Raw genomic sequence first — 19,705 nt, forward strand, 5'->3', positions numbered from 1 at the left:
CCTATGGTTTTTTCAGTGAATTTCAAAGGTTTTTTAAATGCTAATTCCTAACTATATAAGGCCTGAAACCTATGTTTTTTTTCAGTGAATTCGCAAGGTTTTTTAAATGCTAATTCCTAACTATATAAGGCCTGAAACCTATGGTTTTTTCATTGAATTCGCAAGGTTTTTTAAATGCTAATTCTATTACCGGATAATGTTTTTATATATTAAAACGTTTTTTAAATCTCAAATGCCTGCTTTACTAACAGAGTTTTTAAGCACAGGCTCTTTTGTCTCTGGTGGCCATCTTGGGAGACTGCATATCAGAATTGTTTTAATGAAATATAAGACGATTTGAGAAGTCATTCAAAATGTGCCCTAATTTTTCTTTCTTCAGCACTAATCATAATTTCTATGGCAAAATGAACCCCCTCATTTTGTTCCTTTGCAAATTATATGTTTTAAGTGTTAACACTTTATTCCAATCAAGATGACTTCAGGTGTGCCATACTTTTGTCATAAGTAAGACTGTTAGCGCTCTAGTTGTTCTTTAGAACACTCTGGGACATTCTGTCATTGGGCTATAGTTGGGCTACATCAGGCTGATATTTGGGCTACATTTGTTTTTTTTTGTCTCTGGTGGCCATCTTTGGGCTACATTGAGCTACATTGGGCTACATTTGGGCTCTAACATATATATAGCCCAATGTAGCCCAATATATATTTTTTCAAAGTTAATTTTCGTAAAAACCACTGGAGCACATATCTCGAGACATAGCAAAGGCACATCGGGCTACCAGTCCCTACAATTTTGCCAAGTTTGGTGGAAAACCATTCAGCCGTTCGGGCTAAAAGTGAGTCCAACCGCCCTATGGAAATTAACATGGGGAAACATGTTTTGGGACCCCCCTTTTATCTTGGCCCCCGCTTGACGAATCCCCCCCAAACGTTCAGGGAAGGACCGGAGCGCCACGAGGCAAAGTTCAGGAAAATTTCAGGAAGATTCCTCAACCGGCGCCAAAGTTATTCCCAATAGAATGTTGCGATTTCCCTATGGCAAACAATCCTAACTATATATACCTACTGGCTATCGCCAGTAGGTAATATATATATATATCTATATATATATATATATATATATATATGCATATATATATATATATATATTCAGTTCCACAGATACCCACAAGCAGGATGCACTCACTGTCAGCAAACTCCAATTGAGGGAAGAAACCCATGCTCTCAGCATCAGCAGAGCCTGACGCGTTTCAGGACTACCCCCTTTCTCAATGACTTTCTGCAATTGAATGACTGCCGGCTACTCGAACATCCGCGTTTGTCCCTCCTTTATTTCAATGTCACAATCACACTCAGGTGAGTTAAACGTCACTAATGCATTATGGGGCAGGTAGTTCGTAAAAATTAAAGCCAAGTGGGCTGCAGACAGTCCATTCAATCCAATGATTAAAAATCACAGGGGCACAGGCAGAGTTCCTCCAGTTCAAATTTGATGCTAATCAGTCCAGCTCCACTGATGCGTCGCACCAGCAGCGGGACCGCTACCTTCTGCGGCGATGCAACCTTCGACCGGGTCGGCCGAGTTAAATTCAGTTCCACAGATGCCCACAAGGAGGATGCACTCAATGTCAGCAAACTCCAATTTAGGGAAGAAACCCATGCTCCCAGCATCAGCAGAGCCTGGCGTGTTTCAGGACAACTCCCTTTCTCAAAGGCTTTCTGCAATTGAATGACTGCCGGCTACTCGAACATCAGCGTTTGTCCCTCCTTTTTTTCAATGTCACAATCCCACTCAGGTGAGTTAAACATCACTAATGCATTATCCGGCTGGTAGTTCCTAAAAATAAACCCAAGTGGGCTGCAGGCAGTCCATTCAATCCAATGTTTAAAAATCACAGAGGCACAGGCAGAGTTCCTCCCCGTTCAAATGTTTTGCTAATCAGTCCAGCTTCGCTGATGCGTTTACCAGCAGCAGGACCGCTACCTTCAGCGGCGGTGTAAACTTCGACCGGGTCGGCCGAGTTAAATTCAGTTCCACAGATGCCCACAAGCAGGATGCACTCACTGTCAGCAAACTCCAATTTAGGGAAGAAACCCATGCTCCCAGCATTAGCAGAGCCTGACGCGTTTCAGGACAACTCCCTTTCTCTAAGGCTTTATGCAATTGAATGACTGCCGGCTACTCGAATATCAGCGTTTGTCCCTCCTTTATTTCAATGTCAAAATCACACTCAGGTGAGTTAAACATTACTAATGCATTATGGGGCTGGTAGTGTGTAAAAATAAAACCCAAGTGTCCTGCAGGCAGTCCATTCAATCCAATGATTAAAAATCACAGGGGAACAGGCAGAGTTCCCTCCGTTCAAATTTTATGCTAATCAGTCCGCCGCAGAAGGTAGCGGTCCCGCTGCTGGTGCGACGCATCAGCGGAGCTGGACTCATTAGCATAAAATTTGAACGGGGAGGAACTCTGCCTGTGCCTCTGTGATTTTTAATCATTGGATTGAATGGACTGCCTGCAGCCCACTTGGGTTTTATCGAATCGAACAAGAAAGACATAGCCTTTGACTGTATCGCCATCAACAAATCCCCCTTTTTGCCTATCTTATAACAAACCAAACATATTATAGTAAATAGGACATAATGGACTCCTGTCAAACTCTTTAAGGTTGGACTCAAACAAGATCCCAACTGCTGGTACTGTTCTAAACAAGAGGGCTCCCTAGAACATATGCTATTCGTAGCCCCCTCCTCCAATACGCCTGGAATAAAGTCTTAGACTGCATCAAGTATACCCTAAATATTCTTCCCACAAAAGAGTTCTCATACATTATCCTGGGCCCTTGGGATCCCCAAATCAAGAAGGACAACAACTGTTTTTTACTAGATCTAATGCTCACTCTGGCCTGCAAGCTGATACTAAACAATTGGAAAAACTTTTAAGCGATCTCTTTCTCTAAGTGGCAAGAGTGGTTAACTTTTCTCAGAGGTGCCAATAACATTGCATTTCAGCTATTCGTATGGAGAGCCACGCGTTGTTCAATATGGAATGCGCTAGACTCAAGAGCCTTTAACCAAAAAACGCCATGATCTCTCCTCAAAGAAAGTCACTTCTCCTTCACCAAGCTCCTTTCATGACCAATAAAATACACTTTCACAATTTCTATACTAAACCCCAAGATCATCCTTATAGCCATCTTCCCTCATCCATGTGTGACAAGCATTTTTCTATTCACACCTGTGCGCATCTTATGTATACACTGGGCTCCTTCTAGAACTATAACACTGTATAATCTAATTTAACAATCTGTTTTAAGCAGCATAAATATCTAAACAAGCATAAGACCCTCCGTGTTTCTAAGATGTCACGGTGTATTAATCAGATTCCATCTATTAACCAGTTACACCAAAAGTATTTTACATGTATGTAAATCGCTGATGTACGATTCAACCGAAAATGTAAAGTTCTTTCACAAAAACTTATGTATGTACCCTTACTGCTCAGATATCACTGATTCAATGTAATATTAATGCCTAATTGTATTTGTATTCATTCACATGCAAAAATGAGCTATATCAATTGCATAACTGTATAGTGAATCATCTTGTGCACAGCCTTTCCTCTCCCCCTCAATGTAACCCGCCTCACTGTATATTTATTTCTTTTACCACGTTATATCTCTGGTTACAAAATGTAATAAAACATATTGAACAAATAAAAATGTGTTGGGAGTTACGTCCAGCAGATGTGGAAAATGAGGGTTACTGTGGTAAAAAATACCGTTAATAGGATATTGTGTGATAGGACTGGGATCCCGTATAGAAAGGCACAAGAAAAAGTGTATGAGGGGTAGGTCCCTGCTGGAGTGGAAAGAGCAGCGCACTTTGTGGATGATTTTAGATCCCAATCTTCCCATGCAGGTGTTGTTGACCAGTTTACGGGTAGCGGACGATTGGGTTAGCATGTTTATAAAATTATTCAGTATGCAGTTAGGGTGCCTGTAAAGGTTTGAGCACCGGATTGTGTTAAAGGATGGGGCCATACCCAAGGTTCATAAAACCAGGAATGTTCCTTTGTCTATATGGGGTTTACTAAAGGAGGAATTGGTGAGGCTATGCAGTGAAGGGGTGCTAGAACCCATTCAGGCATCGGAATGGTTAAGTCTGATTGTAATTGCAAGGAAGACACGTGGGAAAATGTGCATGAGCCTACTTATTTAAAAAAATAATTCATTGAATCCTTATTGAACAAAACTTATTTAGAATCATGCTTTATGGTTGGATCCAAAAAACAATCTTATTTGTCTGCCTAAATAAATAATGTTGTTCTCGTCCACTCCTTAAGGTATTGGTATAGACATTATGTGGTGTTGTATCTGATTTTTCCTGTCTCTTCCCCTTTTCAGTGCTCAGTTGAGTGTGGCAGTGGGACCCAGCAGAGAGAAGTAATCTGCGTCAGAAAAACTGCAGACAGTTTTACAGTGGCAAAGCCCTATGATTGTTCCTATTTGGAAAGGCCTGCCAGCCAACAACCTTGCTACCTCAAACCTTGTGGAGCTAAGTGGTTCCATACAGAATGGAGTACGGTAAGTTTTTGCCAAACAGGTGAACATTAGTCTTGGTTCCATAGAGAACCGAGTACTTTTATTTTGCCACACAGGAGAACATTAATCTTTGGTGTTAATTTTTAAGGGTAAATCTGCAACATTATGAAGTCTTAGTCTTCATTGAGAAGGGCTCGGTGCATTTGGCAAAAATATCTCAATCATTCTGACAAAGCACTTGATTTAGAGTTAGGCAGATGGGTTTCTCCATCACATGTGCAATAGATATCTCAACCACCCTATTATAAGTGCTATAGAAAGTAATGATGGAGTAATTCATCCACTAAACTCTGAGGGGCTTATTTATAACCCTGGGCGCAAGACTACGCTCCGCCCACGGAGTGTACGTAGTGTTGCCTACTTTGCATTTTGCAAAGTAGGCAACACCACGCACGCTCCGTGGACAGAGCGAAGTTGTCCGCCACCCGCCTCCCTCCCGCCCTCTTCTACATACATAATTTTAAGTAACGAGTACAATAAAAATACATAAATGCACTTACCTGGTCCGCGGCGTCCTGGGGCTCCCTCTTCTATTTTGCGCCGACTTCTCCCATCGAAATGCGCATGCGCGGCCGCCCGTGCATGCGCATTTCTCCAGTCCTCTGAGAGTAGCTCTGAGGACTGGATCTTCTTCCTCGTATGCCAGGGCAAACAAGTGAACTCTGTGGCTATAGGGACACAACAAATTGTGAGAGGCCTTTTCCCTAAAGTGCCCTGGTGACCAGAGGGACTTGAACTGGACTTTGCTGTTGGCCTCTGCCTGATACCCTCACAGTCTCTAAGTGCCTTCCCGTGAGGTGCCAGAGACCTTAGAAGTGTCCCCCTGTGGTTGTTTGGGTACCAGAAGAAAGTTCGAAAACTTCTGAATATATTTTCCCCCATATCCTCAGCAGGACTCCTAGAAAATATATCTGGTCAGCAGTTCCATGGCATCAGATTCAATTTCAGCTTCTCCCCCTCAAGGCTCCTCTGAAAAAATGCCTAAGTCTCATTCTGCATTGGGACTTAAACTATTTTCAGCAAGAAATCTCCAAAGCTCCAGAGATCCAACGGGACCAATCTGCTTCATGTTTCTGGCAAATGGTTCCATAGAGGCAGCTAAAATGTCCGTGGAGATAGCAGTCAGGAAGGACTTTTATTCACAAAATGTTTTTTTTGTGTTGGGATTTAAGAACTGTTTTGAACTTTTTGACTTCCATACTTTTCAACTAGACCACGACTTGGTGTATCTGCCCAGATTTCCATTGCAGTCAGCAACACAGTACGCCTAAGTTCCAGATTACTGGCTCCATAGACTATCATTGGCGCTTTGAGCTTTTTGGTGCTATTTCTATTTAAAACTTTAAAAATTCATATCTCCATTTCATTTATGGGATTTTTGTTGGTTCCGAGTCAAAGTATTACACTAATTTTCTAATTCATTTCGGGATTTTTATTGCATACTGTTTTGCATTGCATAAGTACTTTACACATTACCCTAAATTAAGCCTGTCTTCCCTGTGCCATAGTTACCAGGGGGTTGACCTAAGGTTAATTTAGTGACCTTCAGGATTCGCCTTGACAAGGAGTATTAATATTCCTTGAGATGGCCTGTCAACCACCTGCAATAATCCACTTTCTTACAGAAAGTATAAGGAACGATTACAAAAGGGAGTAGCAAGGACAGAAGAAGATACTTTAAAAACTGTCATTATTGTATTGCATTGTACTTTTGAAATAATACACTAGTTACACCACAAAATAATAACTGTAACATTGAGAAGGAATAAAAACAGAGGATTCACAGAGGGTTGTAAACAGAATTCTAGTACTTAATTAATGGTAGACTTCTGTAAAGATGAAAAGTGTAAATCTAGTCCTCTGAGAGCATCTCTCATAAGAGTAGTAGAAATAGTATTTTTAATTATGTGATTCTCACATATGCCATTCCTCCACAATGTAATCTTCTTGAATACCATAGCAAAAATTAGATAAACAATATTCCATACCTTTAAAGAATTACATTTGTAGTAAAGTGAGAAAACTAAGAAGACATTTTGAAACAATAGAGAAATATCAGTTTAAAAAAATCAAAACATACTTGCTTTCAAATAACATGAACCAGAGAACTTCCTTTAGCTTTATGTAACCAATTTAGTCCATCTTCAAACTTTACAAACCTACGGATTTTGATTAGAGTGATGAGATGAATGTATTATAAATAGAATGGTAACATCTGACGAGTGGTAAAGGACCCAACAACTTTAAATAATTTTAACCAGCTATTGCTCAAGCAAAGAGGATCCTATGAGACATGTAAATCCTTTTCTGATAGTGACTCTCTCAAGGATTTTGAACATGCTGAACAAGTCTGTTCCATCATCTTGTTAATTAGACAGCTTTCAGTATTTCTCATAGTTGTATGCAACTCCGTGTCAACCTCTAAGTTTATAACATTTACAACAGAATTCTTGACACAAAGGTGAGAAAGGGTGGGATGGAAACATTGATAACGTTATTGAAAGAAATCTGGTAATGAGAATTTAGGCTTACATGTTGAAAAGGAAACAATTAGAGATTTTAGCGAGTTATCAACCATTTGGTTAATTCCAATAGGCACCTTTAATTTTCTCATGACAAATGATTTAGTTTAAATGATGAATTAAAGAAAGATTGTAAATAATAATTGGAAAAAAGAAAGCAACTTAGTAGAAAACATGAGTATTTAAATTAGGAAAGGCATTAATGGATGGTCAATTGGACATATACATCACCTCTATAAAGCCAAATTCAGAGAATACAGTTTTTGAAACTGAACCCAAATGGGAGAGAGGCTCAAATTATGTTTCTAGCAGCAAGCTTTTCTAATCAATAAAGAATCATGGTGATGTTTAAAATCTGGGAATCTAGCACCCCCTTCAATGTAGCTCTTTTAAGATTTGAGTGGAAACATCTAGGTGGCTCATGATTCCTTAAAAATAGTGAACATAAAGAGTAAAGTTGTCTGAATGTATATTTGGGAATTTTAAAAGGAAGTATTGAAGGAATATATAGGAATTTAGGAGCAAAGAAGACCAAGAGGTTAGCAGATTTTTTAGTTCATGTTTAAGTGAGGTCAAAGAAAATAACTGAGACATGAGTGAACTAATCCATGGATCATGCAAACACCATAATCATAGAATATTGACTTCACAAGCTCACAGTTAAGATGTTCTTGTGCGGGTGCAGTCACATAACTAGCCCAGTGCCCCTGTCACACAAGTGGAGTAACATTTGTATTCTGAGAATTGTGAAAATTTTAGGTGGTGGTAGGAATTTGTGAATCCCTGCAAATTCTGAAATTTTAAATGCATGATATTTGCTAATGCTTGACATCTGTTGGGCATTCTTGGCCAGAAATAGTAGTTATATCGACACAAAGCACACCACCATTGATTCTCCTCAGAATTGACTTTTTCATAAACATCTGGGTTTGTTAGGAATCCCTTGTGACAGCAGGGCCCAGGCCAAAGGCCGCTGCTTCCCACATCACTAGGATGGCTCAATTTTCAAACAGAAATTTTACAGCTCACACAAGTGTCGCAATGTTTTTATCATGAGAAGTGTGGCAATGGAGACTAGTGAAACATTATTTATTATTAATTACATTTATCACCATTTTGTCTTCAAAATGTAAGAAATTGTGAAAGAAAGTACACATTTTACAAAATGAACTCTGAATAATAAATTCATAGTTGTAAAAGTAACCACTACTCCAAAATTCACTCTCTTAGGCAATTTAAAAAATGCATGGGCTATCTTCATGCCCATTTTTCAATCATTAGATTATACCGTATGAATTGAGGCATGGTCTGTACACAATGAAATATAATCATAAGCTCATACTCAGGTATTGAATCACATTACTGTGTGTTTTTAGGTAAATAAAATACTATGGTTCTGATTACGATGTCGGGTGGACTAGTAGACAGCCTATTGGTGGCGGTCTGCCCGATATCTAGGGCAGAGGTCCGACTGCTGGATTAAGATCCTGCAGTCATACTCCATGAGGCGGGGGAAAGACTACCGCCTCCGACAATCTCATAGAGCTCATTGAGGTGGCAGTCTGAGCCTAATCTCTACAATGTAGGCGATGCCTGCTGGGGCACCACCGTTGGGATTAGGATGTCAGTTTCTGATAGCCTTTATGCAGCAGTCCCGCTGACATGAAAACACTGTCAGAAAGGGACTTTGGAGGCTCCCAGCAGGGCCTTCATCCCCCATAGGCCTCCACTATGTGGCCAGGGGAGTACATGTGGTGGCCCCCCAAACATCCATGCACCGGGTCCCAGGCACCACATGGATGTTTGAAAAATTGCTTGTGTTATTGTGACTTGTGTAGCGGCATTTTCCTGGACCACTTCACAAGCCACAATAGTAAAACGCATTTTACGACCACCTGCATGGTGTTAATATCATATTTGGGCTATCGGGTCCGCCAACTCCTTTTCGGACGATCTCGTGCCCGAAACGATGGGGGTCAGACGCTCGTCCAACCGCCATTGTAACGAGACCCTATGTATCTCTATTACCAGTAGAGTCTGATGGATGCAACAGTACAATACTTTTCTAAATCAGCAACATGAACAAACAATTTCAGATTAAAACATCACCTAATTTTTCCTATGTTTATATTACAACAATTACTTTTTTGAGAAAATCATAAGTGATCTACACAAATGACCAATGGCTCAATTCTAATTTATGCGTACTTTTCAAAAACATTTCCACTTATTACCACCACAAACCTCAAATAGGTTGGAACCATAATAATTAGACTACTACTTATAAAAAAATAAAAACAGTGATATAAAATTGATTTCTTTAGAACTCTGCCTGTTCCTGAAAGCTGGAAAGATGGTAATCTTATCACAATAAACCTATTGTTGATGACGTTCTTGCACATCTCGTTTTCTGATTTTTCCCAGCCCCCTCACAAAGTTATGATATATTTTGGTTCATTACTCAGTTTCATTTAGGGGAATCATCAAACTCAAGGTACCTTTAAAATTCGTAGGATTGTTTTTTTTATTTATGTAAAAGTGTTATAAATACCTAGGCTCAGAGTGCCCAAACATCAAAAAAGGGTCAGCATGGGGGGAGGTGGGTAAACCAGTGCAGTAAAGTCATTCAATTATTAGGAATAATAATCTCAAAATGTGTGGTAAGAATTTTAGCATACTTTTTACAATCACATTAAGTGAGGTGAGAATATCTAAGGTATTTGTCTTATTTGGAAATGACTTGGATAAGGGCATCTGAAAATGTTCCATAATTTACAGTTTTTGATGACATGTACACCGCCAGTGTATTCCAAGAAAAGAACAGGGTCACAAGGTTTAGATGAGTAAGTGGTTGAAGAATGTAGGGGCATATTACCAAGCAATAGCGATAATTATCGCTATTGCTTAGTTAGAGACAAAAATTTACCGCTGTGCTGCGGCGATTTTTATCGCAGATAAACCTTGGTATTACTAAGGTTTATCGCAAATGCGATAAAAAACGGCCGCAATGCATGAATATCGCTGAAAAGTCAGCGATATTCATGCATTACCGAGCTAATGCCCTTAGCCATGTTATCCACCTCCCATTGGATAACATGGCTAAGAACTGCTCAGGGCAGGTGTTAGCGTTTGTAGATATTCGCGCTTAGCGCGAATATCTCCAAAAGTTGGTAATAGGAGATAGCGATGTTAGCGACTGTTTCCAGTCGCTAACATCTTGGCGCGCCCACTTTGCATGTCATTAGTGATAAATATCACTGACATGCAAAGTGGGGCCCAAGATGGTCGCTATCTCCTACTAGCTGTCGCTAACTGGTGTTAGCGACAGCTAGGTAATAGGGAGATAATTTTATCTCCGCTTTCTTGGCTTTTAAAGCCAATAAAGCCGAGATAAACCTCCTTGATAATATGCCCCGTAGTTTCCATAATAGACGGACTGTCACTATAGTGAGCATAGGTTATGTTATAGTATGTTTATTTGTAAAGTGCACAATCACCCGAAAGGGTATCGTTGCACTGAAGGTGATTTTGGAATAGCCACCACATCAGGGATAGACTATTTAAGAATAGCAGGTAGAGTACACCAGCAACTACCTCAGGCAGAGCATACCATCTAAAATTGGTACACTTGTCATTTTCCAAACTTTTGGGTATCACTGCAGCAATTTAATTTGCATTCCCTATTTTACAAGTTTAGAAGTGATAATGTGAATGTCTCTAATAAGTTGTCTGTCCGAACTACTTTGTTGTCTATAGCCACCCATCTGTCTTCAATGTATTGGACTTTGGTCACTTTCTTAAACCTTTGGCAAGCCCTCATTTTAACCAGAATCTTAACAAAGATATGATTATTAGAAGATACAATAGAAGGAGAGCAATTGTTAAGTCCATTTGGGCTTAGTAACAGAAGAAACCGGTTGACATTTAAAGTTTAATAATGTACGAGACATTGTGGAAAAATGCTTCCAGTTCTAATGGCTGAAACAAAAAGTCTAGATCTACCAATAAAGTCAACAACAATAGGAGATTTTGATAAGTTTACAGGACTTACAACTATCGAGCTGCTGGATATTACTACTCTCCAAATACTAGTGCATAGATTCTATTGAAAAGTAGACAAAACTACATTTGAAAGATGTCAGACATGTAAATAAAGTACTTGGAGAGGCAAACGAGCCACCAACCAGTAAATCATTAAATTATCCAGAGAGCTATTATAGGCATGTGAAGTATAAATCAAGATTAAAATCACAGAAACACTTTTCGGATTTTGAAGAAGTAAATAAAGAGAGCGTCATATGCAAAGAAAATATAGCACTCAGGGAAAATTGTCTCAGGAAGTGTAGAGTCAAAAAAATGTAGACAGAAGCAAAAAAATAAAGTAGTAATAACATCCGTGTAATTAAGAGGCAAAAAGCAGATCATGAGGGAATGTATAAATCAAGTATATACAGCATAATGATAAACCAAGACTCTTCAAAGCTCACTGATCATATGAGGCAGGCCATGAAGTCTGCCATCTTGAGGGTACCCCCCCAAAATATTCACAAGATAAATGCTATCTAGAAAGCTTATATTATGGGTAGAACATAGTTAGAGAGTAACAACCTGATTTAGAGTTAGGCAGAGAGGGTACTCTGTTGCAGCTCTGACGACTAATTGCTAGATGTAGGTAATTCCCATTTACAGACTCTTAAATACCGAACTTTACCGATTCGGTATTTAAGAGTCTGTATATGGGAAGGGGGCAGATGTAGGTAATTTTAAAATCTGAATTACCGAATCTGTAAGATTCGGTATTTACCGATTCTGTGAAGCCCATAGGAATCAATGGGAAATACCGATTCGGTACTTACCGAATCGGTAAATACCGAATGTTGCAAGGGTGCAGGGGGTGTCACTTTGACACCCTCTAGCACCCGAAGTAAAAGGCATGTGTGACATGTGGGGCATGTCTGTGTGTCACATTGCACAGTGTGCATTCACAGATGTGCATGCACACCTGGATTCGGTATTTTACCACACAATAGGATTGTGTGGTAAAATACCGACTCTTAAGGGCATGTGACACTCTCAGAAGTGTCACCTACATTTGGATTTACCGAATCGGTAAAATTACCGATTCGGTATTTTACAGAATCGGTAAATTTACCTAATCTGTATTTCCTATTGATTCCTATGGGCTGTGAAGCCGATAGGAATCAATGGGAAATACTGATTCGGTATTTACCGAATCGGTAAATACCGAATGTTGCAAGGGTGTAGGGGGTGTCACTTTGACACCCTCTAGCACCCGAAGTAAAGGCATGTGTGACATGTGGCACACATACATGCCCTTAGGGCATGTCTGTGTGTCACATTGCACAGTGTACATGCACAGATGTGTATGCACACCTGGATTCGGTATTTTACCACACAATAGGATTGTATGGTAAAATACCGACTCTTAAGGGCATGTGACACTCTCAGGAGTGTCACCTACATTTGGATTTACCGAATCGGTAAAATTACCGATTCTGTATTTTACAGAATCGGTAAATTTTCCGAATCGGTAAATTTACAGATTCTGTAAAATAATGGCCCCTACATGCCAATTCCTAAATACCGGTCGGTAACGGCCGAAATCCGCCGTTACCGACTGGTATTTGGGCTCCTACATCTGGCCCTACATGCCAATTCCTAAATACCGGTCGGTAACGGCCAAAATCGGCCGTTACCGACCGGTATTTGGGCTCCTACATCTGGCCCTAAGTGTGCTACCTATTCAAGCTGCTGAACTGCATTTATGTGGAGATTTATGTCCATGCACTTGTGGGGAGAAGATCACAGGTAGATTTGCATTTGTAATTGACCTAGGGAATTTTGTAACCTAATTAAAATTAGACACATTTGATGTATGTTAGACCTTTCATCCTTAAGGTGGTCTTTTTGTGGTAATTACCCTAATCCTATTGCCTGACACTCAAATTCAGCATAATGTAAAGGCTTTTGGGGTGCCCACACAAGGACAGGATTCACTTTGCTCATTGTAAGAAATTGAGATATTGATTAAGGAGGGTGAAGACCTTCCTCAACCAGTAGCTAATACCCTTGTCAGGGTGAACCATTAGAATTGCTAAATTAACCAGAGTTCAACTTCCTGGTAGCTATGGCACAGAGAAGACAGGCTTAACCTAGAGGCAATGTGTAAAGTATTTACACGTTGCAATGCCAAAACAGTAATTAAATAAAAAAAATACAAGAAATATACCAAACCAAATTAGAAAAGTAAATTTTAATAAATAAAATGATACCAAAAAGATAAAAATCCAACAAGGGGAGCAACTTGAGATATGAATTTTTAAAGTTTAAGGTTCAAAATAGAGCCCAAAAGCGTTAAGCGCCAACCACGGTGGTCAACTGGTCACAGTAGATCAATCCTAGATGCGTTTTGAGGCTGACCACAATGAAGCAGCTTCTGTACGCAATGTTCATCTTTTGCGTTGTGTATTCCCAAATTTTCCTTGCTGACTGTAGGACTCTGTGCACTTCACCCTTGCTAACCAGTGGTAAAAGTGTCTGCACTCTTTCAACATGATGAAAGTGGTATACCCCTAATTGGCTTTACCTTAATTAAAGTCCCTAGTATATGCTACAAAGTATTCCTAAGGAAAGTAAGTTAAATGTCACTATATATATATATATAGTAGACTGCAGCACCAATTATGCCATCCACTACAATGTGAGTGCAAACATGACTGCAGGCCTACCATGTGTAGCTTAGCTATTGAAATTTTTAACTGCAAATTCACCCTGTCAAAATAACCAGTTTTGACTGACCTAAACTTTCCTCTTAAATAGTAAGTCACCCCTAAGTAGGCCTGATAAGGCAGGGTACACAGGACCTCATTTATGAGGCCGTGCGTCACTTTTACGTCGCCGGTGCATTACTTTTTGTGACGCACCAGCAGCGTAAATAATGTGCCTTGTTGCACCATATTTACAAAGTGATGCATCCAGGTAGATGCGTCACTTTGTAAACCCCTGCGCCACATTATACCTGCGCCAGGTATAATGTTTGCAAGGGGGGCGTATTGACGCAAGGAAGGGTCGTAGAAGTGACGCAGTGAAATCTATGAGATTTCACTGCGTCACTTTTAGGACGCCGTTGCATCAAAATCTTGCGCCTGCCTCACAGCAGGCGTAAGACTGACGCAGGCCCTTTCACAAGGGGCTTGCCCCATGTGAAAGGGCACATTGCTGGAGTTGCGTCACTTTTGTGACACACTCCAGCAATGCGTCACTTTTGCGCTTACAGATGCGTCCGAAATACAGACTGTAACTCCTTGCGACAGCATGCGTCATATATTAAATATGACGCATCATTGGTGTCGTAAGGAGTGCACAGTGAAAAGTGACGCATCGCTGTTTTCACGCAGTGATGCGTCACTTTTCATAAATGAGGCCCACAGTATTTAAATGTAGGACGTGCAGAGTTTTAAGTCGCACATGCCCTCACAGTGAAAAGGCTCTGAAGGCTATTTTCACAGTAGAAGGTTGCTGTTCCATAGAAAAGTAGTGGCATGTACTATTGAATTCAATAATGTTATCTCAGGCTAGGAAACTGCTACAAATGTCATTCTTTGACTTTTGAAATATTTATTAAAAGCCCAATTAATTGATGAAGTCAGATTTTTATTAACTAATATGGAAAAGGTACTTTTAGAAAGTCAAAGGTTCTTTGCCTAAATCATCGGTTACCTGGCAGCTAAATAATGCTTGTGACATGCTGCTGAGTAGCCATCTTGATGTTGTGCAAATACTGCTCTCAGGGAATGACAAAGGCCTTGGATTTGGGTAGGTGTTTCTGTTTTTGTGTCAGATTGACTTGTATACCAAAAACAGGATAACCAAGTACTTCTCTCCAGCACTTGTTTCTCTTTGGGCAGCAAGACAGAGCAGTCCAAGGCTTAGTTAAGGAGGTGATGTGGGCTTAGACATTCAGAATTCAGTGAACACCATACTACCAGCTGATAAAATCAATGTCCAATCAGTGCTTTACTTTTTAAAAAGAAAAGTACTTTAATACACACAAGATATGTTTATTACACATAAAACTAGGATAAACAGTGAAAATTAGATGTCTCTACAACCCTCTGGCCACAGTTCTGAATCCAAGCAGTATTATAGCGCCTAGATGCTAAGCACTATACAAACACAAATAGCATGTAAACACACAATTAGCATTGCATATTACAGACCATGTTGCACAGAGTTGCTCTCATTCGCTAGAGCCATGATATTAATTATTTTATTGAATTTAGGTAGCTTCAGCATTTGGTGTGAAGTCATATGTTCTTAACAGCCCGTAATCCCCACCCAAAGCAATAGAAGAGCCCTCCCATCCTGATTGAGGACACAGCTCCAGTGACATCAGGGATCTGATCACATGTGCCTGATGTCTTGGAACAGTTTACTGACGTACCACTAATCCAGTATCACTGGCTAGCTGTAGGAGGGTATTGAATGGCAAGAGTCCCACTTACACCCTGATACCCCCAGATGTCACACAAAGGAAGATTGAGGGGCCTGTACCATGGTACACTCTTTCACCAGCTACCGATTGTAACTGGAAGTACCACACAGGGTTCCACAGCACAGGGTAGGAGTCTAGGTAAAGTAATCTCACCTTCAAGGACTGGAATCAGGCTTCCATATCTTGAGCAGCTTTCTACAATGTCCTTGTACAAAGCGCTAGCTGCACAAGCCTCACAGGAAGAGCTGGTTCTCTGACAGATGCTGCGGATGCCCTTACTCCACGTCAAACTGGCACATTCCTTTGCAGCCTAATCCGTCGGTCATAGAGAAAACGTCCTCAAGTTCCAGACACATGAGAAAGCTTCTTATCTTGCCTTCACACCGCAGGCTGCAAATGACTTCCTCAGACTGGCCCCATGTAGAGTCACCTCTTCAAAATCATAGACCAGTTCTGAACAACCACTGACCGCTAAGGGCAGACTTTTATCACCTCTGATTGATAGGGTGAACCAATGAGAGGGTCTGCTACTTTTAATTTCTGGGTGACCCTCCAATTGAGAGGCACTTTTGTGGCATGGTCACTGCATGTCCAAAGCATGCATAGGTTGACCTAATGTGTTCCCTCATACCAAATCGGGCTATTCCCAAGAGAAGAATGCTTAAGCCAACTAGCCTCGATAGGTCAAAACTATTTTGTTTGGCGCAATGTTTACAGACGATTAAAGGTGTTCCCATTGAGTCAGAACATGAGGAAGAAAGAGGTGGAAAAGGTCCAAAAAGATTTATTATGGTCAAGCCAGTTGTACTCCATCTTATACTGGAGATCTTTCAGCAGATGTCATTTGATGACATTCTCCAAATCCTTTTTCCACTTATAAGTAGATTTGGGTGTCATTCCTGCAAATGTGATGTCTGATTCAGGTTGTTTTGAAGATCTTGCCCAGTGGAGCCATATGAATATTGAAGAAGGTTGACTTTTGCAGAACTCCACCGTCAACCATAGTGGTTTTAGATAGAACAGGACCCAGCTTTACTTGGTCAGTGGATGTGATTGTTCAGCTAGACAACAACCAGTCGAAGACCATTCTCCAACTAAGAAAGTTTTGATTGGGTGATAGAGCAGTGACTTACCCCCTCCCCCAGCGCCTTGAGACCCTCCCGGGTGAGTAGCGCGCTTTACAAATGCCGCGATTGATTGATAGAGATTGAGTAGTGTATTGTGCTTGAATCAAGAACATTTTGCCAGGGGTTGTAGGATGGAACCACGCATGCGTTTACCACGCATGTCGGTTCCACGAAGGCTAAACAATTAAATTCTTAATCACGAATGTGCCTTACCACGCATGCCTTTATAACAAATCATTTGTTGTGAAGGCATATTTGGTAAACACATAGCCGTGGTTAAGAATTCACAGGTAAGTCTTAAGCCCGGCCCCTGACCGGAGTTCCTAAACTACCGCACTCCCCTCCAGCCCTAATCGCTTTTTCACCCCTGCACTCCCAATATCCCTGAAAATGACCCTCTAAGCCCTAAAAACGACCCTGCACCCCTATGTCCTAAAAGGTATCACGATCCCTGCCACCACGCTGAACCTTAAAACAGCCCCCAAGCCCTGAAAACTAAACTACCCACTAATCCTTGGAAACGACCCTGCCCCCTTAAGTCCTAAGAGGTATTACGATCCCTGCCCCCAGCCCTGAACCCTACAAAGATCCCCCCAAGCCCTGAAAACTACCACAAGCCCCTTCCCAAACCCCAAAAACCTCCCCGAACCCACCAGCCCTCAAAGCTATTCCAACCGCCCAGCCCAGAAAACTACCTCTGACCCACCCTCAGCCCACAAAACAAACCCGACCCCCAGCCCACAAAAGTACCTCAACCTACCCCAACTTTAAATAACCCCAACCCACTCCCATTCCAAAAAACTACCCCGCCCCACCCTCAGCCCACAAAACAACCCGACCAACACCCCAACCCCACTTGCCTCACCATGATCTCTGCCTGCTTCTGTCCGTCTGCAAGCCCTACCTTGCATATGCCTTAACCACACACATGCATGGTTAAGGCACATGCACGGTAGGGCTTGCTTAGTACAGAATTCGTGGTAAAGGCTGTTTGTTGTTCAGTCTTCGTAGTAAAGGCTGTTTCCCTTTGCCAAGGGGTTGAGCAGTAATGTGTTAGTCAGGGCCAGTCTGGGAACCAGATGCAGCCATGGTAAATTTTGCCAGACAAGCTCTCATACTGCTCACGAATGAGCCTGACCACTATAAGGAGGGTTTGAGAGAAATCACCCCCAAGACATTTTGAGAAAAATAAAAAATATGGTGTGCTTCACAACACACTTTTTTTTATTATGGAACCTTTTCAAATTATTGATGTGTGGAAAATGGAGGCATGGCTCAATGAATGAATAAATAAATAAATGAACAGTTGGATGAGTGAGGAGTGGGTGGATGAATGAATTCAAGAATAGATGATAAAGACAATTGGCTATATAGAGCAAATGGTCTCAATGCATGGGGCAACGGTGGGTACTCTGGTTTTTCATTTGAGTTTCTGCATTAAATCATTACCCTCCACAAACACCACCAGTCCTTATGAAACATGCATAGACCAGATGCATTAAACCCAGTGCACTTATAGATGACGTCAAAGAATTAAGCACAAAGTATTATGCTATGATCTAAAATTGTAGAGAGAGAAAGAGATACCCAAGTAATGGCCAGATTGCACAATGTGAAACCAGGAAACCTTGCATCCGTCCCAGTTTCCACTCGACCACATTGTATGATTCTTGGCAATGACTTGGTTTTTCATAGTTCCACCTTTTCCTTCATTGCCACGTGACAGTACATTCCAAATACAACAATTCACGGTGTGCGTTGTACAAAAACAAAAGACAGTAATCTAAATGTATCTACAGTAACACCCTAGGCTACAAACAGTTGGCAAAAGACAACTGACTTCCAGCTCTTGGTTCATCAATCGCATCGTCGTCAGGGCAGTGGCAAGGGGGCATGAATGTTTCTAAGTTCAAGCTTACAACCATTTCTAACACTTGTCATTCAATGCATTTGTATCATTTATCATATTAAACTGAAAAGTGTTTACAGTGGCCACATTATTAAGAAATTAGAAGTTTTGAATTTTGAAACAGCTTAATCATATACTTACTGGTTTTGATGGATGGCTCTGCCATCATAATGGTACCGTTTGTCAAACTTTTAACTTGTTTTCCTGAAATGGAATTTTGTTTTTGAAAATAGAAAAACAAATGATCCCCGTACCATGGTCGACTACCCACTGTAAATCGTGCGGGGGGTAAACTAGCCAAACGTCAGATGGCACTCACTCCGTCTGGCCTTTGCAGGTGCATATGAGCCACGGATACGAAGTAGGCCGTACAGGTCTTATTTAGGGCTTCATTTACAACACCTTGTGCCACCCGTACGTCTCTTTTCCCATGTTAAAAAGGATGCAAAAGTGGCACAAGAGGCTTGTAAATAAGCCCCTTGGAGTTTTGATGAATGGTAAGCTACCTCACAAACGCGGACCATATCAAGTCTGCCTTATTGCAAGTGCCTTAGGCTACATGTACTTGTAATATGGCAGACAGGACATCTGCTAAGTTGTTAAGTAGGCCTGGGCAATAAATTCCGTTCCGTTTGCGGAATTTGCGAAATTTGGGTAATTTTGATTTCCACAGAGAACGCGGAATTGCCAATAATTCCGCGATCAGTGGCTTTGCGGAATTTGTTGCTTGTTTGCTTTTTCAAAAAGCATGTTCGTGAGATTTCCCCCCCCCCCGAGCACGCAAACAGTGTTCACAAACAGGAAATAAGCATCACGAATGGGCGGGGAACAAGCAATTCCGCGTGTTCGTTGCACTTTTGCATGCTTGCAGAGATTTTTTACAGTTTTGCGGAGCTTTGCGGAGCGTGACTACGCAAATAAAGCCCACCCCTATTATTCCGTAGTATCCCGATCCCCAATATTTAAACTAGCCCTAAGTTTGCATGGCTAAGTAACCATGTTTTGAGAGCTATCTGCAGGATATGGGA

General features: G+C 41.0%; 1 protein-coding gene across 1 annotated transcript in view; it reads left to right on the forward strand.

Annotated features, from left to right (window-relative positions):
• Positions 1–19,705, forward strand: part of THSD4 (thrombospondin type 1 domain containing 4) — a 2,493,250-nt gene that overhangs the window by 2,464,135 nt on the left and 9,410 nt on the right. The window contains exon 16 of the mRNA XM_078684935.1: positions 4,407–4,586. Coding sequence (XP_078541061.1) covers positions 4,407–4,586 — 180 coding nt within the window. The remainder of the gene's footprint in view (positions 1–4,406; positions 4,587–19,705) is intronic.

Source organism: Lissotriton helveticus, chromosome 3_2 (assembly GCF_964261635.1).
Source record: "Lissotriton helveticus chromosome 3_2, aLisHel1.1, whole genome shotgun sequence".
In the NCBI taxonomy this organism is placed as follows: domain Eukaryota; kingdom Metazoa; phylum Chordata; class Amphibia; order Caudata; family Salamandridae; genus Lissotriton; species Lissotriton helveticus.